Here is a 24,352-nt window from a genome sequence, read left to right as displayed (position 1 = left end):
TCCAGACAAAAACCAAACAGAGAAATGCTGGGGTTAACTGATGTCATAAATTAAATGGACCTAACAGATATTTATAGAACATTTTATCCAACACAAAAGAATATACCTTCTTCTCAGCAGCTCATGGAACTTTCTCCAAAAATGACCACAAACGCAGATACAAAGCAAATATCAATAGATATAAGAGAACTGAAGTAACACCTTGCATCCTATCTGACGAGCACTGATTAGAAAGCTTACAAACTCATTAAAACTGAGTAACTGTCTATCTGACAATGCTTAATTGACCAAGAACTTCAGAGTACATAGCTCAGGGGCTGAGGGTAAAACCAAATACTATTGTCCTAAAAAATAATGTAGCAATAAAGGTATTCCTAATGACATTCTGCTATATTCATAGATCAATGTCTTGCTCAGCCCTCATCAGAGAAGCTTCCTCCTGCAGCAGACGAGAACAAATACAGAAACCCATAGCCAGACATTATGCAGAGAGTGAGACCTTGGACACTCTGGCCTAAATGGGAATTCTCCATAAAGTCTCTCACTTAGGGCTCAGAGAATCCTTTGGAAGAGGAGGCAAAAAGAGTATTAAAGCCCAGAGAGAATGGAGAACACCAGGAAAACAAGGCCCTCTAAATCAGTATGATTGATGCACATATGAGCTCACAGAGACATCGGGCCTGCATGGGTCTGCACCAGATGGGGTCCTTGAGCAAAAAGGAGTGGACGCATGGCCCCATCTCTAACCCAGCATCTATTGCCAACTGATAACCACTTGCAAGTGAAAATTTAGTTTTCTTCAAGGGAGTCTCATTGGGATCCAAAACACTCTTAAGAGTCAGCCTCTTGCCCTGCAGCAGACACAGACAGAAAAGGAACTCAGTGGCACCTTTGGAGCTCCTTGTCTCCTAATGCTGTGTCAGAGCTTTTAAAGTTTTTCTCTCTTTTGATCAAAATTTAATTAATTAATTAATTAATTAATTAACAGTTTTTACACTATAGGTACTTTGTAAATATTTATGGCTTCCTGCTTTGTGTTTTTATGGGTTTCCCGAGTGTGTGAATGATTGTGTTTCTGTATTTATACCTGTTTCTTATGCCTCTCCTTAGGATCATCCTTCTGTTATTTTGTTTGTTCCACTCCGATCTTTTAAATCTTACTGTATTTCACTTTATTTCACTATTACCCCTTAAATGTCTGTTTGTTTTTTAAGGAGAGACAGGGCAGGAGGGGAGGTAGGGAGGAACTTGGAGGAGTAGAGACTATAATCAGAATACACTGCAGGACAAAAATCTATTTTTAGTAAAAGAAAAACACATATTTCTTAAGAAACAGAGTTTATGTATATCCTAACAAAGGTATATTTGTTACATTCACTATTACACAAATTTCTTCTGCTTCACATTGAAACCTTAACTTTATACCTCATGATTTTAAGGAGTAGGAGCAATATAGAACTTTCCTCCTGAGATAAGTCAGACAAAGTTTGTCAGTCAATCTTGAGATTAACACCAACTTAATTGATTCTTAGGCACACTTGAGGGAATATTCAAAATGATAGCAGCAGGGGAAAACAAACTTTGACATCATATTGAATGTTGGTATTGGTTTTCTCACATTTTTCATTGGTAAAATTACAAGAATGACTTAATTTAAAGTTACAACTGGTTTCAAGTAGAGCATGCCTGGATTAAGTCTTGGGTAAGCCATTGACCATGAAGCCTTGGCTTTGCTCTTTGAAAAATTTATTTTCTCATTATTTGGGGTAGTGCTTGGGATCAGACTCAGGGTTTCCTTCCTGCTTGGCAAGTGCTCCACCACTAAGCTACGTGCCTAGCACTCATGTGCATTTTTAAAGTGACATGATTAAAGAAATCATTTCCTTGGACCTCCCCATCAGCCACCACATTCAAGTCAATCACGTTTTCTGAAACTGTACTTTGTTAATATTGACTCACACTTACCTAATAAAGAAGGGACAAAATGGCTTTTGTTTGTTTGTTTGTTTGTTTTTAAAGCAAAGAAATTCTCAAAGACAAACACAGCAGGTTAGGAACTACAAACTCAAATGAAAAACACTGATTTTTGTCATCTGATAAAATATTTCAAACTCTTAGTTTCTTTTATTTAATTTTTGGGGATGGTCTTTCTATGTAGTCCTGGCTGTCCTGGACCTAACAGAGATTTGCCTTCTTCTCCCTTCTGAGTGCTGGGATTAATGGTACCCACCACTATGCCTGGCATCAAGCTTTTAATTTCTAAAGCAATTTCTCCTCTGTGAAGAAAAAAAATCTTAAAATCCTATCCTACTGACTATGAAACCAAAGTGAATAAACAAGAAAAAAAATCTCTAGTTTTCTTTGTTCCCACATCACTGAAAGCAGCAGCACACAAAATGGTGGACTACAAAGGCTCAGAATCACCACTGTTTTCTCACTCAAGTGGCTGGGTTAGGAAACAGATGTTGTCATTAAGAAAGTTTTACGTTATGAAGTTAACGGAAATGTAGAAAACCCAACCGGTCTTGTGATATCTTCAGACTTAGTTTGCATGACTGAGTAAGTCCTGTTTTAATTTTTCTTGGTAATAATTATATAAGGACGCTCAAGACAGCTTTGCTGAATGAGCACATGAGTGGAAAAAAGAATGCTACCATTGGTCCCCGCAAAAGCTTCTATTCATGCCTGTTGAAATTAATTTATCTCAGAAATTCCCTAGACCTTCCCTGTGGGCTCCATCTTCCATCTTTCCACCCATCCTCAGAGCTGGGATGCTCAGTGTAGCTCCTGTAGGCTGGGTCAATACTGCTTGTTAGAAATGCCGAACGCAAAATCTAAATTTGACAAGGTCCCGGATGATTTTCAGGCACATTAGCACGTGAGATATGAAATTTACTTATATTTATTTCCTACTGTCCTTGAAAAGAGGAGAAAAATTTAAATCATTCTTTACTGCCATTTTTTTGCTTTTAGTGAGAAAGGGCTTTATTGTATAGCTCAGGCTGGCCTTGAATTTGAGACCCTCCTGCCTTAGCCTCCCAAATCCTAAAATGATAGGTTTGTGCCACAATGCCCAATGAGTACACATCTTCAAAATTGAAAATTTAATCTTTTGGTCTTTTGTTTGTTTTGTTCTTTTAATGCTGAAGACATGAAGAATACAGATGTGTGTATGATTGCAGATTTGAGTTAGTTGGACTAGGGTACCTATACTTCCTCCATGGCTATCACAGCAAAGAATGGAATCTATGTCTAGGTAGAGACGTGCCATCATCTCCTCTTTTAAACAGTTAATCCAGTTGAAGAGGTCAATATGTCAATCTTCTAGCTGGTTGACCACCCCTTAGGAAGGTGTGTCTACTTTAAGCCATACTAACAAAACAGAAAGAATAATTACTTTTCCAAGTGTCTTGAGACATCTGCCTGCCTTTCTGAGTTCTGCTCAAAATACATCACTTTTCCTAATATTTTTTTTTCTCTTCTGTTTTTCTTTTGGTTACTGGTCATAGCCCAAGTATGCTTTCTCTGGTGCTTTGGGTTCCTTATAGTTTTTCTAAGACTCCCCTCTACCATGGCTTACCTTCACGCTGGCTTAACACGAACAGCACGGACCTCTCTCCCCTCAAGCTCCCAATATGAATCCAATATGTATGTATGTATGTATGTATGTATGTATGTATGTATGTATGTGTGTATATCTCATCACCACCAAAAACTTAACCTTGCTCTAAAAATTCCTCTTCTCTGGCCTGTGCATTTCACTCTTCTAGTTCATGAGATAAGAACTCAAAAGCCACTGGCTGCAGCAGGGTTGTGGCCATTGAGTTTCCAGGACCCTAGACTTCTGGGAAAATGTCATTCTCAAAGATAGCCTGACCTTTCAGAATCCTACTTTAAATAATAATGGTAGTTTATGGCTATCATGTGTTAATCTAACCCTAATCACATACTTTCACTGCACCCTTAAGACAGGGCCATTATCAGAGGCCTTTTTTTGTGTATGGGCTTTGGGGTGGAAGTGGCCCTACTAAGGTCTTTTATAATTTGACTAGCTGACTACTGGAAAGTTGAATTTCTTCACTTGGAGGAATGTGACAGCTCTAGGTCACCAGATCTTCTTATTTGTCACTTCTGCCTTGTGAAGTGACAGAAGGTACATCTCTTACACTAGTAAGTGGTTTGGCATCTCTCCACATCTTGGAGTTACATGACAAACCTTCTGTCCTTCCCATGTGCTGCTTGAGGCTTCTGTGGAGAGACACTAATGTAACCGCTGGACAGATACTTATGTTGGGGGCACATGTGCTTTATGGATGTGATTAGATCTTACCTCCTAGACTATAATAACTGTTGGATCCTAAGCAGGTCTACTTTATAGGACTCGGGGGAAATAAAGGAAAGTTTAAGTCCCAAGCACCTTATGATCTAGAAAGCTGCTAGACAGAAGACAGCAGAGGACATAAAAACAACCTTTTACACCTCAACATACTGAGCCAACTTCACATGTGGGCTGTCACATCAAATGGATTGTATGCTTTTTAGGAGATATTATTTACTTCACACCCACAAAAAAGTCCGTGAAAACCTTTTCCCTTTTCTGTTTTGCAGATGAAGCACCTCTTGCAGGAAGAGATTAAATTTCAGGATGACTTGCTTTGTGCTGCCTCTGGCTACTACAGTTAAGGGCTTCATGCCGTGTCATTAGGCCACAGGGAGGCCTGCTGGTTTCACTGAAACATTTCCTTGTCCACTGTTATGAGTTAATCATTTTCAGAAGTCATTCTAGATTCTTTTCATCACTAAGTGTTAGTTGTTCTGGGAAAAGTCTGAATTTCATAATGGGAATACTAAACTTTACCAGGAAGTTGCCCTGGCTTGAAAATAAGGAACAGGCATGGTGGGGGTGGGGCACCTTTATCTATGCCTGTAGGGGAGGTCTGCCAATGGCAAGGCACACTGTAGTCTTGTTTCCTTTTACTGACCCTATGGCCACAATAAGAATAATGCCAATAACAAGAGCAAAATGCTTGGCCAAGAAAGTAAAGGGATCCTGAAAAAAATTTGTCTATAAATTCTCCATAAGTGACTAAAGAAAAAAAATTTCATGTTATACTTAAATGCATGCATCCCTTTTCCTTGAGAGGGCTGATTTCAGAACAAGTACAAAGTATGAGAAGACTTGTAACATCCATTGTCATCTGTGGCCTGTGATGTCACTACATGGCGTGCCTGCATGTTAACATGTAACTATTTCTTCTCGATAACTGGTTCACTGTGGGTTGTTTTCCCCGGTAGACTACCTAGATGTTTGTAGTAAGATCAGTCATGACGAATCAGGCTTCTGAATGAAGGCCTTTAAATCCAGAAGATATTTGGTATCAGTGGCAGATGTCTAGCCCAGGCTCTGATTTGGGGACTCTGCTATTGATACAGTTCATCCAGCAACTAAGTGTTCATGATCATATTTTGTTAATTCATTTCTCCTGAATCAAAAAATATACATTAAAAAGTTAAGTTCCCAGTAACTTAGAGCAGCCATTCTGATGTTATTATTTTATACTACTTTATTCTACCAAGATTTTAATTTAAACCTACCAAAAGTTTAATTAAAGAAAAATAAAACCTATAAGGCCACATTTCAGAATGTTCTCCCATGTAGAGAAATTTATTAGTTACTGTAATCTGGCATAAGATATGATTCTAGCAGACTAATTACTCTCCTTAGTTTAGGAGACTTGTAGAAAAATACACAAACAAAAAGTAAATAAAACAAACTCATGGGTTACTTTACAGAACTTTCATAAAAGTGACCCTAAAGGACAGCTTTTGAGTTAGAAAGTTCCTTGTATGAGAAAAACAAGATGCAATCAAGTACTGAGTAAATTTGAAAAAAACAATGACGAGAAATTAAAAGAAATTGTGGCATGTACACATAGACATAATTAGAAAAGTAACTTGCCAAAGTTAGAACAATAACAACAACAAACTAAAACAACCACAAAAGTGTCCAGACACAAAGGAGCTACACAATCTTAAGTGCCCGGCTCCCACAGTGTAGTGGCCCAGAGGCCGCAGGGCTGTACAGTGTGGTGGCCCTGAGGCCACAGGGCTGTACAGTGTGGTGACCCAGAGGCCGCAGGGCTGCACAGTGTGGCGGCCCAGAGGTCACAGGACTCTACACTGTGGGGCCCAGAGGTCACAGGACTCTACACTGTGGGGCCCAGAGGTCACAGGGCTCTACACTGTGGTGGCCTAGAGGCCGCAGGGCTGTATAGTGTGGTGGCCCTGAGGCCACAGGGCTGTACAGTGTGGTGGCCCAGAGGCCGCAGGGCTGTACAGTGTGGCGGCCCAGAGGTCACAGGACTCTATACTGTGGGGCCCGGAGGCCGCAGGGCTGTACAGTGTGGTGGCCCAGAGGCCACAGGGCTGTACAGTGTGGTGGCCCAGAGGCCGCAGAGCTGTACAGTGTGGTGGCCCAGAGGCCGCAGGGCTGTACACTGTGGTGGCCCAGAGGCCACAGGGCTGTACAGTGTGGTGGCCCAGAGGCCGCAGGGCTGTACAGTGTGGTGGCCCAGAGGCCACAGGGCTGTACAGTGTGGTGGCCCAGAGGCCACAGGGTTGTACAGTGTGGTGGCCCAGAGGCCACAGGGCTGTACAGTGTGGTGGCCCAGAGGCCACAGGGTTGTACAGTGTGGTAGCCCAGAGGTCACAGGGCTCTACACTGTGGTGGCCCAGAGGCCACAGGGCTGTACAGTGTGGTGGCCCAGAGGCCACAGGGCTGTACAGTGTGGTGGCCCAGAGGCCACAGGGTTGTACAGTGTGGTGGCCCAGAGGCCACAGGGCTGTACAGTGTGGTGGCCCAGAGGCCGCAGGGCTATACAGTGTGGTGGAGCGGAGGAGGACACTACCTTTCTTGGCGAGGCTGCTGTTGGGCTCATACTTCTCAATGAGCACTTGGACCTGCTCTTGCTTCAGCGGGGGGTACAGTATCTCATTTAGCCGAGGGTCTCTCTGCTTCAGGTTGATGAAATCCATCATCTGGTCAACGGTAAGGTACGGCTTGCTTTTGGCACCACTGAAAGCAATGAAAACAAGAAATCATACGACATTCCACATCTTACTAGCTACAGGGAAACAAAATCACACCATACTGGGAAGTCTACAATGGAATTCTGACTTTGCCTTAAAAACATGGCACTTCCACTGTACATGTCCCAAAACTCGATGGACAGTCACTTTTCCTAATCGCCACCTGCCCAACTCCAACACCTAGAAAAGCATCAGGTGACTAACAATGTCCTTCATCACAGGTAACACTTAAAGATAGATTGTGATTTACTACTTAAAAAAACAACCGAATGTGCTTGAGTACATTTTTCCTTTCATTCCATTAAAGGTACTAGTTTATAAGAGTCTATGCTTCCTTCATTTGCTTGTTTTTATTTTTGAAGACAGGGTCCTCACTATGGGCCCTGCTTATCCTGGTGTTCACTACAGTCTAGGCTGGCTTCAAACTCAAACTGAGCGTCCCAACTCAGCTCCTTTTAGACAATGAGGGTAACAGTTTATACTGTTATGTAGACATAAATATAAACACAGATCTCCATGTTAATCCTCAAAATAATGCTGTGGTTGCCCATTTCAATGTTATTGGAAATCCATGAGAATTCAATGGTACAGATATTGTGGATACTCAATAAATGTTTTATGGTGATGAAATCACAAAGCAAAAGTGTTGTGGGCAGTGCCACGCTCAGCAGCAGCACTTTTCTGCCTGCTGCTTACTTCCTTTACCAAATTTGGATTGACTTTTTGCCATCGTGTAGATTTTGGTGCATTGAGAGAGAGAAACGGCACTTCGTTTAATTGTTCCTTTTCTCTTTTTATTTCTGTGTCTCTTTAAGAAGCAATTCCTAGGGGCTGGAGAGATGGCTCAGCAGTTAAAGGCACTTATTCTTGCAAAGGACCCAGATTCAGTTCCCAGCCCCCACGTGGTGGCAGCTCACAACTTTCAGGAAATCCAACTCCCTCTTCTGACGTCTGAGAGAACTGGCGTACACACAGTCCACAGATACCCATGTGGGCAAAACATTCGTATACATTAAATAAAAATAAATCTAAAAAAATAGCAATGACTATTAAAGTTTGTAACTGCTAGAATCAGAGAAGATAATATGCTGTCTGTGAGGGTTTTTAGTAGCCTAAGCTTCCTTATACTTATGTGTTTGACAGGGATACAAACAGTGTTCAGTCAGGACCTTTATCCTACACGAATCTTTCTTCTGTATGGCACACTTCCTGCTTAATCCATGCTCCTAAATTGAAACAAAGCCATCTGAGCATATGCAAATGACACTGTAGTACATGTGTCATGGTAAATATTTGCTCATTAAAGCAGTAGTTGCTTATCAAGGCCAATAGCACATTATCACCTCCATCACAGCACCCAGGAGCACTGCTTTTGGGCACTCTCCTAGTCATAGCAAATATCTTTCCATGCCACTCTGAACATCATTGTAAGCTAGAAAATGTATATTAAAATGCATCCTCTTACAATTCAGAAAAGATGTTATCGATTTCAGGTCGGGGGCAAAGATTGTTCAGGAAAACTCTGTATACATCTGGAGTGAAATCCTCTTGAGGTATGGAATCATTCTGGGAAGTAAAACAACAGGGTGAGCAGAAGGTCTCATTCTTTCTCTAATTTCCTCTCCCTTCCTCTCTCAGACTCTCTCCCACTCCCTCCCTCCCTGCCTTCTCTTTTCCCTTTCCAAAACAGGGTAAATATCCAGAACACATCTCTGAGGCCAGCTGTGGACTTTATTTGAAACCTGACTTTGTTAGGTCAGTGCTATTCTCTGTTGATTTAATTTCATTGCATAATTTTGTTTTTACTTCTTTTGTTTATTTTTCAAGACAGGGTTTCTCTGTGTAGCCTTGGATGTTATGGATTCGTTTTGTTGACCAGGCTGGCATCTAACTCACAGAAATCCACCTGCCTCTGCCTCCCCAAGTGCTGGGATTATTATAGGCATATACCATTGCACCTGGCTTAATTTTTTTTTTTAACTTTTAATTAAAGTTTAAGAATGTTATCCTGCTGGATGCAGTTAAATGTTTCTCAACTCTCTTTCTCCTTCCCTTCCTCAATGGGTGAACCACCATCCTTGTATGGATTGTTTATGTGCATCTGGGGATCAAATTCAGGCTCTCATGTGCTCTACTCAATAAAGCATCTTCCCAGCTCATTCTTTTTTTAAAAAATAATTCATTTTGAAATTTATTCTGTATTATTATTATTATTATTAATTCACATTATATCCAGATTGTAATCTCCTCACTCTTATCTTCCTGTTTCCATTCTCCCTGTCCCTTTGATCCATTCCCTTCCCTTAGACCTCTGACAGGTGGGGTCCTCCTCCCCTACTGTCTGACCACAGCCCATTAGGTCTCATCCAGACAGTCTGCATCTCCCTCCTCTGTGTTCCCACAGTGCCTCTCCACCAAGGGGGAGTGATCAAATCCAAGGCACCAGAGATCTTGTTAGAGGCAGTCCTCTGCTTCCCCCCTCTCCCCCCCCCCGCCCTTCCCCATGTGGAGAATTCTTATTCTCTCTCTCTCTCTCTCTCTCTCTCTCTCTCACTCACTCTCCCTCCCCCCTCCCTCTTCCTCTTTCTCCTGCCCCCTTTCTCCTTCTCTCTACCCTGACTTTCTTTCTGTTTTGGGTTGAGTCTTTCTCTTTAAAAGTGGTGGTAGAAGACATATCACCTTGCTTGGTATTTTAAGCATTTGAAGTGGACACACCAGTGGCATAAAGAACATGCACATTTTCATGATCAAGCTTTGAGTGTATATTTTGTAAAATGATGGCCCTTGAGACAATGCTAAAGTAAAAACATCAATTCCAACTGTGTGTCATTTCCTTTTGGAAGGAAAGGCTTTATTTCATTTTACACTTCCAGGTAAGAGTCCATCTATGAGGACAGTCAGGGCAGGAACACAGGCAGAGCAGGAACTGATGCAGAGACTGTAGAGGAGTTCTGGTTTACGCTGTTTGATCTGTTATAAGACACTTTTCATAGGCAAGACAGCATCAGTCATCATGTGCTACTGATTGCTCATTGTCCTATTGTTTGATAAGCACTGATTATAAAAGGCCAGTTCTACGGCTAATGTTTCTGTTTGGTTGGGCTGCCATGGAAACCGGAAACAAGTATTTGAGTCTTTGTTAACAGGAAGATCATTTTTCATGCAGCTTCCTCTTTCAGGTGTGTGCGTGAATGATTATTTTTATTTTCAAGTCCCTAGATCAAAGAAAACACCCTTCCTCTAAAACATATTCATATATTTTAGTTGTATTTTAATAGAAATTAACAAAAATCCTTGTCTGAAATTGGACACTGCTTATTCAGAGACCAGGAGATTTAGTTCACCTCTTGGCAGATAGTAGAGGCCTCATGCTTGTGGAATAAAAATAATGAAGTAATATTTCCATGAATGAGTCCATTTATAGGGGATAAAACATAATATTTTGCAAAAATAGATTTTGAGAAAACAAAAGAATATGAAAGAACACATGAAAGATCTCTCTATCAACAGACATGGGCTCTTTAGACACAGTTTTGAGGTCATGAGTTCAAGAGCTCAGATCCAAGAGCACTGGGGATTCTCTTGAAGGGCTTTATTGGCATTTTGCCATTCAAAATTCATAAAATGGAGACATGAGCACCTTGGTTATGGGATTCCAGAACTCCATTTTGTATATGAAAAGAAATACTTTGCATATAGGATACCAGGTTCTGTCTGAGTTAGACACACTTCTCTTGCCTTTCTAGGTTGGCAAAATGACTGTATTTACTGAACTATTTGTCTATGAGAAGATTCCAAATTACTTGAAAAAAATGCAATGGTACTGCTGATAAACTCAATTAGATACAACTTCCTTGCATTTATGAATCCCAAGAGGGACGCTGCTTTCTCTTATTAAAAGCTAGCTCTCTCTACCCTCACCTAGCAGACACAAATTGATCTTAGATAAGGAGATCGCCAATGTCTTCCTCACCTTACTGCCCCTTCTCTTCTTGCTTGTTAGCTTTCAGTGTCCCTCTGAACAGCCATACCTTCTCCTTGGGCTGTGTTTACGCTCTGTACTCCTGTCACATTCTGCTCATCTCATAACTCAATAGCCATCTAACTGTATTGTGTCCCCAATTGCGGAATCATCTCTGTTCCTTTTGCAGAGGCTAGACTGTGCAAGCTGCATGTTAACTGCTCGGTGTCCAAGTTGCGGAATACAGTAGCTACAGAAAAAGTATTTATTAAATGAGCATTATGAGAATGGTGAGCAGTGATATCAAGGGATGTATTATATTTCCTTTGGAAAATCAGGTTTAATTGTGTCTGTGTGCAGACATATAATAGACATATTTTACTAAATATAAAAAATAGACATATTTTACTAAAATCTAGCCAATGTTTAATTTTTGGCTGTAAACTAGGACTTTCAATTAAGGTAGACAAAGTAATGAGACAGTGTGAAAAAGTGCAATGTTATTTTCATTGCATGTTGAAATTTAGCACATGAAAAGTTTTTCTTTAATGTTTTCATAAAGCTGGTTTGCTTCATCTTGTTGCCCTTCTGCCCAACTGGCCAGTTAGGATGTCCCATAGTGAGTGGGTGAAAATAGGGGAAAAATAGTCCATAAAATTGGACTGAAATAAATGAGTATCACTGAAAGTAAAGCATAAGCATCTTAGGGAGATATTTACTGTGAGCTATAAGTGATGCTCAGTTTTTGTTCATGTGAAGTGAGCCTCTAATTCACAGAGCTCATCTGTATACCTTCTCTTTCTATCTCTGGAAAGCCTAGATTCATTTTATCTGTTTGATATCCAATGTGCTAAAGGCCATGCGTGCCACATCTCTGGCTACTACTCTGTACCACTTCCTGGCCACATTAGTGATGACACAGTTTTGTGTTCACAGTTTACCTTCATATACCTACGTAACAGCTTCCATAGTTCAGCTTTTCCTTTACACATTATATGTTTGTGTGTGTGTGTGTGTGTGTGTGTGTGTGTGCGTGCGTGCGTGCGCTCATGTGTGTATGTGTGTATATATACATACATACATAAATTTGTTGGTTATTTTCAAGACAGGGTTTCTCTTTGTAGCTTTGGCTGTTTTGGGCTTGCTTTGTAGACTAGGCTGGCCTCAAACTCACAGTGATTTGTCTGCTTCTGCCTCCTGAGTGCTGAGATTAAAGGTATGCACCACCATGCCCTGCACATATTTTATATTTTTGATTTTCAATTAGTGTGTCATTTGGATATAAGAAATGATCTCTTGTAAATTCTGTCCAGCTATAGGCAGGGTACCTTGCATGTAATGAACAGTATCTGGTGGATGGATTCAAGAGAGGGAACCAGGCCCAAATCTTTTTGTTTCAGGTCTTCACCTGACTTCAGGCATCTAACATAAAACATTTTTGGTAAGATTTACTCTTACCATTACTTGGACTTTTGATTATTAGATTAAGAAGGCTGGTATAATTTGAAGTATTATGGTATAGATAAGGGTCATTGGTGGTGAAGCTATGAACCATGAAGGCAAACATGAAGAGGACATTTACCTAGTTATGTCTTTACACAGACAGAGTCTCAACAGAGAAACGAATCTAAGGAGTTTTGGTGTTAGCAATAGTGGCATTTGTATTTGCAGATCCCACAGACTTGGTAGCATCATGTCCACAGGGTAAGTAGGAGTAAAAGTCAGGACATATACATGGACTCTGTATACTCATTTGCATGACACATTGAAAAGGATGATGAGGATATTGAACACGTGCTAAGAAAGACCCTATGAGGACCCCTGAGTAGTCTCATTTAGACCTTAGGTCCACTTTAGGAAGTTTCACTGCTAGCATTCATTTTACTGTTACAGCAAGGTGCAGAGAAGTCACACATTTTCCTGAGGTCCTTGTTAAGCCAGCAAGAGTGGTAGCAGCAGGCACACTTTGAGTTTGAGTTGCTCCACCATAATTCACACCATAAACCCATAAGCTAAAGGTTCATATTCGTTTTAGAATGGTGGTTTCCTTTTTTCATATATTTGGGTATTTAAAGAATCATGTTATGGTGAACTTGTATTTAACATTCAAAGAGTTTTAAACTGCACTTTATTAAAATAGCCTCTAACAGAGCCCATAGATTTATTATCATCGTTATCATTATTACATTTCTTTTGTATTTTATTCTATGTGTATAGGTGTTTTGTTTGCGTGTATGCCTGTACCACATGCGTGTCTGGTGCCTACAGACCAGAAGAAGGTGTCAGATTCATTGGGAGAAGAGTTACAGCTAGTTGCAACCTATCATGTGAGTGGTGAGAATCAAACCTGGGTCCTCTGGAAGAGCAGCAATGAACTATAGTTATACAGAGATATTCCTTTATAAACTTTATCTATAGCATTCCTTAATAATCTATGTGCAAGTCTTTAATAGAAGATAATGAGTCCCCCATGTATTTAATGCATAGTTAACTACATACTGTAGCAAAATTTATATTTAAGACAAATATATGGATTTATTTATTTTCTTTATTAAAATGCAACCCCCCACACAGGCCAATGTCATATCATGACTGCAATGTAATTCCAAATGTCATCAAGCCCTTTCAAGTTAATAAGCCTTAAATCAAGGGAATTTAGTACTGATAAATTATTTTCCCTTCTCAGAGAGCTTGTGGGTAGAACAGTAATTTTCTGAATATGGAAAGGTTTTCACAGGTCTCACTGGAAAATATGCTTGGATTATTAATAGAAGGGGAGTAATTGCTTTGTCTCATTTTAGATACCTATTACTTTTCACCAATTAAGGTAACTTGAGGTTAGCAACGGTACCCTGTGAGGGGAACCCTCTAAAGCAATGTGTTATTCTAGCAGATCATGTCAGACAGGGTACAAGTTCAAGTGCGTTCATTATCCCTAACAATGCGCACAACGATAATGTTTAAAAAATCTCAGCCGGATATCCACAGCGTTTCTGGTAATGTGTCTATTTACAGAACACAATTAAGTTCAGTTTGAATGATGACTGGCTAGGAAGCCAACTCCCATTTATGCAGAACTAGCTGCCATTTATATGACCCTTTCCTTCTGCGGAATGTGTAAAATATCCCTAGGCAATACCTTCTGAATCTTTTAGCTAACCAGTGACTATTTCTTATACCCACTGTTCTGGACGTGTGAAATCACCACAAGGATTTTTGAACACTGGTTTTGATGTGTTATAGACAGCTCACAGAAAGGTTTAGTTCCTGGCTTTGAGACAGTCTTGCGTTTGTGGATATTAAAAAAGCATTTGAATTCTCTAAGTCTTCCAGATAAATTATAGTTTACAATGAATAGTGATCTTTCAAAACTATAATGGAGGTTGATTATATCTTAAAATATCTTTAGCTTGTTTTCAGAAAATTGTCATTACATTTAATTTGATAAAGATAAGTATTTTTCCCCAATTTAAACATAACTCCTATTCTTTGAATCTCATTTTCCTTCTAAAATGTCTCCAGTTGATACTGGACTGAAAATGTAAGCCTATAATAGACATAGTGAATTATAAAGACTCAATTTATGTTTATTGACTGAATTGTCAGAATCAAATTGTTCAGAAAATGGCAATTTACAGAGAATTGATTGAGGAATTTGATTTTTTTTCTATTGAGCTTCATTCTGTGTTTCTTCTTTCATGTAACTAGATGTAGGATGCAAAGTTAAACATTTGGATGTTGTATTTCAGAAGATTATATCAAGGACAGATAAACTTGGAAGTGGTCACAAAGCGTGTGTGTGTGTGTCTTCTTATGCCCTGTAACGTAATTCCATCTCTCTGCTTCTGTTTTATGCTGAGTGTGTGTAATTGTCACCCCTTAGCTTGTTAAAGTCCCCCGAGACCCAGGCCTCAGTGCATTATAGAATGGACTTTTTTTTTTTCTCAGTGACAGCTCTCATTCTGTTTTTTTAACACCTTCGCTTTCCTTTTACAAATGCATGTGCTGGCATATCTGTTGACTAGTCCTCTCAGAATACTCTGCTGAACTTGGAACCCAGGGCTGTAACATTTGTTCAGTGCCCTTGAGCATGCAGGAAGAACTATGGAACACTGGTTGAGCCAACGGCAGGAACTGCGTTGTTCTATCCTTCCTACTTCAAGGCTTCTACCAGGAAAGCAACAGTGAGTGTGTCTGCGGGTCACAATAAAGGGAAAGGTGTGAAGGTAGAATGCTACAGTAAAATATTCTCAAGCTCTAATAGAAGCCCTGGAGTTTGATCTTACACACTACCCCTTCCCAAGCAGAGAAGAAGAGAAAGGAAATAGAGTGCAGGGGACGGAACCATGTGCAGCTTTTTCTAGCATCAGTGGCCACATGCATTTAAGAGAGCAAAACTGGTCTAGAAACAGACTTCATCCTGTGACCTAGCAAACCTTTCCTCTCTCATTCATCCATCCACCCATTAATTAATTAATTTTTGTTTTTTCAAGACAGGGTTTCTCTATGTAGCCTTGGCTGTCCTGGACTAGCTTTACAGATCAGGCTGATCTCAAACTTACAGCGATCCCCGCTGCCTCTAGAACTTTTACCTGTTCATTTATTTATTTTTGTTTTTTGAGACAGTGTCTCATTAGGCAGCCCTGGGATGGCCTGGAACTTGCAGAGATCTCATTCTCTGCTGCTGGGTGCAGGAACTGTAGGCATGTAGCACCACGCCCAGTTAGCATCACCATGCCAAGTTAGCATCACCACGCCCAGTTAGCATCACCATGCCCAGTTAGCATCACCACGCCCAGTTAGCATCACCATGCCCAGTTAGCATCACCATGCCCAGTTAGCATCACCACGCCCAGTTAGCATCACCATGCCCAGTTAGTGTTCTTTCTAATTTGCTTGGTTTTCTAATGTCTGGGACAGGAATCCAGTGACAGTGTGCTCAGTCTTTTAGTGTAATCTCAGCTTATGCTGAAGAGTAGCTTTCCAGTCTCAGCATGCGAGTAGAGCATGGCTAGTTATCTCTACAGGCTCAGAGCCCCCGCCAATAGCCAGTGATCTAGATAAGGGCTTACTTGTTGCTTAGATACTAGATGAATCTGATGTGGAAGAGAAAGGAAAACTCTGCATAAGCATGAGATACAGAGTTCATGCAGCACACTGTTCTCCCAGAAGTCATGGCAACACATCCTTTGAAAATTACATGGAAATGAGTTGAAAAGAAGAGGAGTTTCTCTCAGTGGCTAACATATATGGAATGAATGTTTCGCGGTCATGCACAGAAATGAAAGAGCATCTTGTGTGCTGGCCTTCTTCCTGTGACCAGGGAGTATCCCCAAACTACTTTGAATCTGCGTCCCTTTCAACAGAACCTGTGGGCACAGGCTGGAAGATTATTTCTACTGAATTTGTTCATCAACACATGTACCATGTGTCAACTGTGTCTGTAATGGGTCCATTTTAAATCTAGAGGTTTTAAAAGGTAACTTGATGCTTGTATTGGTTCCTAATGCTGATACCTTAACCCTTTAACACAGTTCCTCATGTTGTGGTGACCCCAAGCAAAAAATTATTTCATTGCTGTTTTATAACTGTGGTTTGGTCACTGTTATGAATTTTAATGTAAATATCTGGCATGTGACAATTGTGAATGGGACTTGGGGATTCCCCTTCCAAAGGGGTCGTGACCGCAGGTTAAAAACAACTTTTCTAGAGCATAATAGTTACCTTAATGACTTCAATACTAGGCAATACTAGGCAGCATAAGTTTGGTATGGATTTTTAAGAACTGTTATGTACTGGGATAGCAACAGCATGCTCACCCTCGAAGATGGAAGACTACAAGCCTCCAGTGCAGTTTCCACTCGCTTCCGGTCTGCCGAGAACAGTCGGTAGATGCTACAAAGTGAAAATATAAACCTGAGAGCTGGGTAAAGGGTGATGTGATTCACTCTACACACAGATGACTTCAACTCAGGATATTACACAGAATGAAAGGTAGGCATGGGTGAACAGTGGAAAATCAACCATTTCTCCACACGTCTGCATCTGTTCTCCAGATTTATGTGTATCTTTAAAAATTATAGTGTCTGGGTAATTCCTCAGCTGATCTTCCCTTGTTGAATGACTCCAGGCTGTGTCAAGTTGATAGTTACAGCTGCCTAAGAGATTTGGTAAATTTTGATTATTTTATGTGCATGTAAGAATAATAGCTTGTCAGTGGCTTCTAAATAATCATTCAGTGACACATTACATAATTACTAGGTAGGCTTGGGGATTGTCTTGATTGTTAATTGATGAAGGCATGCCCAGCCTATTGTAGGTGGCACCATTCCCTGGAAAGCTGTATAAAGAAGCTAGCTAAGCATGAGCCTGAAGAAGTCATCAAACAATGCTCCTCCATAGTTCTTGCATTAAGTTTCCGCTTGATGCCCTTCCCTGATTTCCATCTCTGATGAACTGTGACCTAAAAACGCAAGTAAACCCTTTCATTCTCTCAAAAAAAAATTATAGTGTCTGATATAAAATAATGATATAAAATATTCTACAATAGTGGAGACGATCAATGAAAACTTTTGCACTGGGTAGTTTTTCTTATTAATTCCTAAAATAAATGACCTTCCCAATCTTCCCAGTGTCTTCTTTTATTATGTACATTGCCTCCCATGCTACACTGTACGCACAGTGTACATTGTACATATGGTACATTGCTTCCTATGGTACAGTCTCACTCCGGGCTTCCATGTCCAAGCTGTTTAACTTCTGGTTAATATATTCTAATCATGTACTTTCTTACTTCCCAGATTTGTTTTTAAAAATTAAGTGTAATAATTAAATATAGCGATTTGGATTTACACATTCTACTGAAACGTTAGAAAACCCAGTCTGATGCTCAGCCCGCCTGTTAGGTTATGGTGCCCTGCCATCTTGCTCACACTGGCTTTTCTCTGTGGCTGTCTTCCTCTGCCTGGCTCCTGTGTCCACTGGGCATGTAGAGCCATGTCTTATAGTGACCACCAGGGGTGCTAAGCTCACACAATTCGCACTCCTAGAATAGATCTGAATCTCAGTTGAATTCGAGTATTGACACAATGGGATTTCATCCCTACTGGCTCTACCATCTTCCTGCATGCTCTTAAAAATGATGCTACAGAAAGTAGCAGTCAGAGAAGTGTCATGAGGAAGGCAGATGTTCTTGTGTGAGATTAGCATGATGGGAGACAGGGTTACCACACCATTTCCATGCTCCCACTCTGCCTGGTGAAGAAAAAAAAAAAAAAAAAAAAAAACAGACCCATGGCACAGATTCAAGTTTTTTGGGACAAAGGATACGAATGATGGGAAATGCGCCCCCAAAGCTTACTTTTTGAGAGGAATGCGCCCTTCTGGAGTGACCTGAAGCTTAAGCTTTGTGTATCTGTTGGGAGAGAAAAAAGTAAGTCACTAATTTTTAAAAGTGCTGAAAAATAGAATATGAGAAGAGATCACATCCAAGTGTAGTGTGATGGATTTGCCAAACTATTCAAATCCCCAAATTGGTCTCTGGATGGTACAATGGAATACTGTCTGTTTAGAAGCCTCCCAGAAGTTCTCCTCATGCCTTCCAGAGTCACCTCCCACAAATCATTGCCATGTTTGCACTAAGCATCAGAAATTGTCTTTGCTTCGTTTTGTCCCTTACATAAAATGGGACTATGTTTTGGGTCTGGCTTCTTTCCCTCAGTATTAAGTTTCTGAGATCTATCTGTACCCTGCTTATAGCTATCATAGTTAGCTCATAAGAAATTCGCAGAAAATATAACGACTGTATTTACTTCTTCATTTGCCTTCAGACACATAGGTGGAGTCAGAGCAACCGAACTCTCAACCACTGCTATTGGGAGTGTCAATAGGACATACTGCCTTGGGACACTGCATATACTGTGACCCAGAGACCCCCACATCCAGATTTGTACACAACACATCCATCAAAACTCATGTGCTACACTCCCACTGTTGCCCTCACAAGGGTAATCCATCTGGTGTAGACATCTGCAGCAGATTATGATCAGCTAACTGGTTTCACCACACAGTGTCTCAGCTTGAACATCTTACTCCTCTCTCTCCATCCTTTTCATTAATACTACCTAGAAAAAGGCATGTTCTAGAAATATGTTTTATATGGCAGATGATAAATCAGAAAAAATGGTTTAAAAAAAAAAGGAGAAAGGAAGAGAAGAGGCATGCTGGGGGATGCTTAACGTAGTACATTTGAGTAAGACCTGTGACTAAAATTCACAGAAGAATAAGCTGGAATGTGGCTGAGATGAGGTCTAAAACATTAGGTATGGCTTTTGGAACAGGAGGGAAGACAGAAATATGTTTGGTGAAACAGAATCACGCCTATTAATATTTCTGCTTGTGGTTTTGACTCAAAGATCTCCTGAACTCCTGAAGCTCCAAACTCATCAGGAGAACACACTCATCTCCTTATTGCTCATCTGGCACACATTGTCTTCCTCGGTCAAATGAGTGTTAGAAAGGCTGTTGCAATTCCTGGGTCATTTCTTAATCCTATTTCCGTTCCTTCTCGTGTTATTTTGCTTCTGCTTGCCCCTCTCCTCTGCCTCTCTTTTGTTGCTTGGTGCAATAGTCTCTAAGGTCTGGGATTCCATTATCAGCCCATTGAAGGAAGGGGGTAGGAAGTTCTTGTGGAACCCACCAAAAAAGTCTCCAAACCTAGAGACACAAGGACAGATGTCGCCCATTCTCTGCAATTGTTATTAAAAGAGAAGGCATGGGCAGAGGCAGCCGAGGAGGCTTTGAAGAGAGTGACTCTGTGTTCTGAATATTGCTGCTAGGGTTAGGAGGTATCTCTTCTTGTGTGTCAAAAGCCCCGATGTGCAGGCCAACGCCAGATGATGTGTACTTGGAGGGAGGGGGGAAGAACCCTCTCTCCTGGAATCCTTCCAAGCCCGAACAGTAGAGAACCCTGTCCTCAACCCATCCCAAAGGGAAATGTATGTTTATGAAGTGAGAAGCCAAGGCAGCATAAACAAAAGACTCACAAAGGAGAAAGGAAGCTGACTCAGAAGAAGCAACACCCTTAGCAATGCAATCGGAGTCACTTACGCCTTCTCCAGAGATGCGTCCCTGGACATGTTCTGAGCCAGTAGGTTTGTTGCCAAGCTGAAAACCTCATTTGTCCACTCCTGAAAAATATGAACCACACTTTCATAAGTTTAAATACTGCTCAGGTATAAAATATGCTTTAACTTATCTGCCAGGAAAACACAAATTAATCTGAGTTGAATGTGAACAGCTGCCTACCCGCCCCCTCTTTTTTTTTTGTGATAAAAATGTTATAATTAAATTCAAATCTGATTGATTCCTCTTTTAATAAGGGGTTGTATACTTACAGATACATTTTTCTGTCTTTTGAATTTCCCATTGATAAAACTGCTATGCTTCAACAACTGTACACTTTTTACATTTTTTTGTTGTTGTTGAATTATTAACAAGTGCAGAATAGAAGAAAGCTTAGAATGTGGTAAATCTATTTTCAACAGAGTTGAAAAAATGCTTCTTACTTCACCACTCACATATTGGAGATTTCTCAGTCTTAACTAATTCCTAGTCAGACACAGTGTCAATGTCAGTGATCACACAGAACTCTCTCTTCTTTGCAGCCTGTTAATCCCTCCCTCCTCTCCATACTCCACACCACCCACTAGTGATCTCACTTGGCTTCCAAAAAAATGGAACATGGCATACACACACACACACACACACACACACACACATGTGCATGTCCATTTGTGGTAATAATTCTGAACACACAATGATCATTTGTTTTGCTAGGTGACAATGATACAACAGTTTCATCTAGCATCGCTGTAATGGCTTTTGGTCCCCTATCAGGAACCATCTCCATGTCCTGTAGTCCACATATTATGGCCTATATCTCCTTATAAATCTACTGATAATAACATCACATATTTGGATGCTCACGTGATTGGGGCAAATGTACTGAATATGGTCATGCGCTCTTGATAAACTGATCCTTGGTCATAATATGACATTGTCTTAAAATTTTTTTTTTTAATTTAATGTCCATTTTACTTGAAGCAAAGTGACTGTAAGTGATCATTTCTGGTCAGCTTTAGTCTGCAGTATTTTTCTTTCATCCATTAAATAAGCTTTTAGCTTATATGTATACTTAAGATTAAAGTGAATCTCTTAAAGCAGTGTATTTCTTGGAACCTCCTCTTTGTCCTCGTCCCCCTCCTCTTCCTCTTCTTCTTTCTCTAATTCTAGTAGTCAGACTCCAGTTGCAATTAATTATGGGAGTGTGTGTGAAAAGTCACTGCTGGCATTTTGTCAGTTTTATACAGTCTGTAATCAATTCCACTCTTGTGATTGTCTCTTTAAATATAATTAATTAATTAAAACGCTTACACAGAATTATACAACACATTATTATTTATTTTCTTTCCATGCCTGCCAGTCCCCTTCTTCCCTATAAATATCCTTCCTATATTCCTGACTTTGTGTTTGTTTTGTGTCCCACAGAGTTTAACTAGGCTGTCTGAGACTGTGGCTTAGGTACTATTAAGAGCCTAGGAGACTCACAAGTGAGTGTAAAACTAAACATTTCGCCTCCCTGTCTCCCAGAATCTGGTGGTCACCAGTAGTTTATCAGGAAATAGAGGGACCCTGTGATCCTCTTCTTTATCCAGGACTCATTGTTGATGATCCCAAAGGCATGGCCCAGTGCTGGTAGGCACAGGTGCCATATCTTTATGATGGCCATGTCCTGGTCATGTTTAGAAGATGGCTCTTTGCAGCTCTTCTCCTTATCTTTTGACTCTTATATTCTTTGCTCATTGCTATAGTCAATGTTCAGTGGCCTTAAAGAAATGGTATAAATATCTTTTTTATGGGATGTGCCACCAAACAACGTTTAGTCTCAGCATTTTGTGTAACCAGGTATTTCTACATTTGCATCTGTTCAGTGTAAAGACAGGCTTCTCTGGTTGAGGCTGAGGGTGCCCTTTGTCTGTGTTTATACAGAAATATTTAGAAGGTGGTTTGATATGATGTCACTTTAGCTAAACAGAAGCAGTAGGTGTCCCTCTTGTCCTAAGACACCTTCAGTTGTGTCACTTTGCCCAGGTTTATAGTACCACGCATAGATTCGTGCTTCTGGAGTGGGTCTCACATCCTGTGGCAGAGCACATGGTCATCCTTATGCAAGTTGTGTCACTGTTGCCCCCTTAGCATATTTCGCAGGTTTAGTATTGTAGTTCATAGACATGACATCTGGACAAGACCAATGATGCTTTTACCACCCCCTGCCTGCACATCCTGAAGAACACCATCTGGCACTATGCAAGATACCAGCAGGGAAGGAGCTCTGGTGGGGAATCTAGAATCTTGTGATATTTGTATTTATTATAAAATAATTTATTTAGTTCAGCAGCTTTGCAACTTAGGCTTGTTGTTATTCCTAATACTTATATTTAGTTATATATATAAAAACAATATATATATGGTATCTTTTAAAATTGTGATTGTTTGCTTCCTTCATTAGAATCCCACTATTATACTATCATGTAATAATGGGCTACTTTGTTACATGACTAGAATAACAGTGTGTCAAGAGTGGCCAGAGAGACGCCCTGAATCCAACCTCATTTTCGCTCAGATAATTAATTTTACTCCTTCCAAGTCTCTGATGGGGCTGAAGATCAGATAGTTTAGTGTCACAATCAAGCTTAGTTGTATAGGGGTTAAGATGTTTTTAGGTCTAGATAGATGTTTTAAATTGATAGAGATGAGATATGATAGATAACTGATTTACATTCAGAATTTTACACTCACCAAGATGGGAAAATTGTTTCTTCAAGGTTGCTAAATACAAATAGTTAAAACACTATGAATATAACATTAATATAAATCCTGACTGTTTCATGATTCTTTTTGCTCTATGGTCAGAAAGGGAAGATAACTTGGTTAAGACAGAAAACTAATTGGAAGAGGCAGAGGAAAGCAAACCTGTTAGGAGTTACAAGGAAATTATCTAATAGAAATGAGGTGTGTGTGTGTGTGTGTGTGTGTGTGTGTGAGAGAGAGAGAGAGAGAGAGAGAGGAGGGAGGAGAGAGAGAGAGGAGAGAGAGAGAGGAGAGGAGAGAGAGAGGAGCGAGAGACAGAGAGAGAGAGAGAGAGAGAGACAGAGAGAGAGAGAGAGAGACAGAGAGAGACAGAGACAGGAGAGAGAGAGACAGAGAGAGAGAGACAGACAGAGAGAGGGAATTAGAACTGAAAAATAGACTTGTAGCCAGAGTAAAAGAATATTTAATGTGTGCCCAGATGCCCAAAGACAGCAAGCAAACTGTAACACCATCAGAAAAGCCCATTTCCAGGATGGACAACGAGAAGAGCCAGAACAATGCTCAGCACTAGGGGATCACGTGACAACAATGAAAGGATGAGGCTGAGGCTGAGAGTGCAATGTGTAATGGTGTGGTGAGGAATACTGAAGCTTTGACCTTTATAGATTAGAGGACTGAAAAAGAACAGCACCGAATAGTTTTAAAGAGGAAGATAAAATCATCTATTACCAAATGTGAAGTGCACAGAGAAAAGCATCAAAATACCATTTTAAACAGCATGGAAAGCAATTTTAATAGATAATTTGAAAATTAATAAATATGGCTGCTGGTTCTAAAGATTTTTTTCTTTTTTTCTTTTTCTTTTTTTTTTTTTTTTAGTATTTTCTGGAATGAATCAAACTTCATATTTTTCTAGCTCTGTGGAAACTTTATGTAGCATGGAACATATTTATAATTGAGGCCATTGTATAGTATTATGGGATTTTTAGAGCAAAAGTTCTCAGCCTGTGGGTCATGACCCTTTTGGAGGTCACATATCAGATATTTACACTATGGTTCATAACAACAAGATTACAGTTATGAGGCAGCAATGAGGTAATTTTATGGTTGGGGTCACCACAACATGAAGAGCCATATTAAAGGGGTGCAGCATTCAGATGATTGAGCGCTACTGGTTTAGAGGTAATTTCACATCAAATACAAAAGGAGTTAAAAATATTTCTGGAGACTTAATTCTTGTTTGACATTATGGGCTGAAAATGTAAGTCTTCCACTATATCTAGTGCAATAAAATAATAATATGAGACAAATGGAACTTTGGATATCTAGTAGCCAAATTTAACAAAAGAAAGAAGTACATAATATTATTTTTTACTAAGATGTTTCCTTTAGTCCAGTATTTTACCTCTTTGAGCTCCTTTGTGGCATCAC

The 24,352-nt window shown here is 40.1% G+C and overlaps 1 protein-coding gene across 2 annotated transcripts in view; it reads right to left on the bottom strand.

Moving 5' to 3' along the window:
• Positions 1-24,352, bottom strand: part of Plcb1 (phospholipase C beta 1) — a 690,315-nt gene that overhangs the window by 206,477 nt on the left and 459,486 nt on the right. For both annotated transcript variants that reach the window (XM_051144700.1, XM_051144701.1), the window contains exons 5-9: positions 20,159-20,238; positions 18,411-18,464; positions 16,870-16,945; positions 8,555-8,655; positions 6,909-7,075 (exon numbers count right to left, since the gene is read on the bottom strand). In XM_051144700.1, the coding sequence (XP_051000657.1) occupies positions 6,909-7,075; positions 8,555-8,655; positions 16,870-16,945; positions 18,411-18,464; positions 20,159-20,238 (478 nt within the window). The remainder of the gene's footprint in view (positions 1-6,908; positions 7,076-8,554; positions 8,656-16,869; positions 16,946-18,410; positions 18,465-20,158; positions 20,239-24,352) is intronic.

The sequence above is a fragment of the Acomys russatus genome, chromosome 4 (genome assembly GCF_903995435.1).
Source record: "Acomys russatus chromosome 4, mAcoRus1.1, whole genome shotgun sequence".
NCBI classification, from domain to species: Eukaryota; Metazoa; Chordata; class Mammalia; order Rodentia; family Muridae; genus Acomys; species Acomys russatus.
Note: the sequence above shows the minus strand (reverse complement) of the source record. Positions and strands in the feature narration are given on the sequence as shown.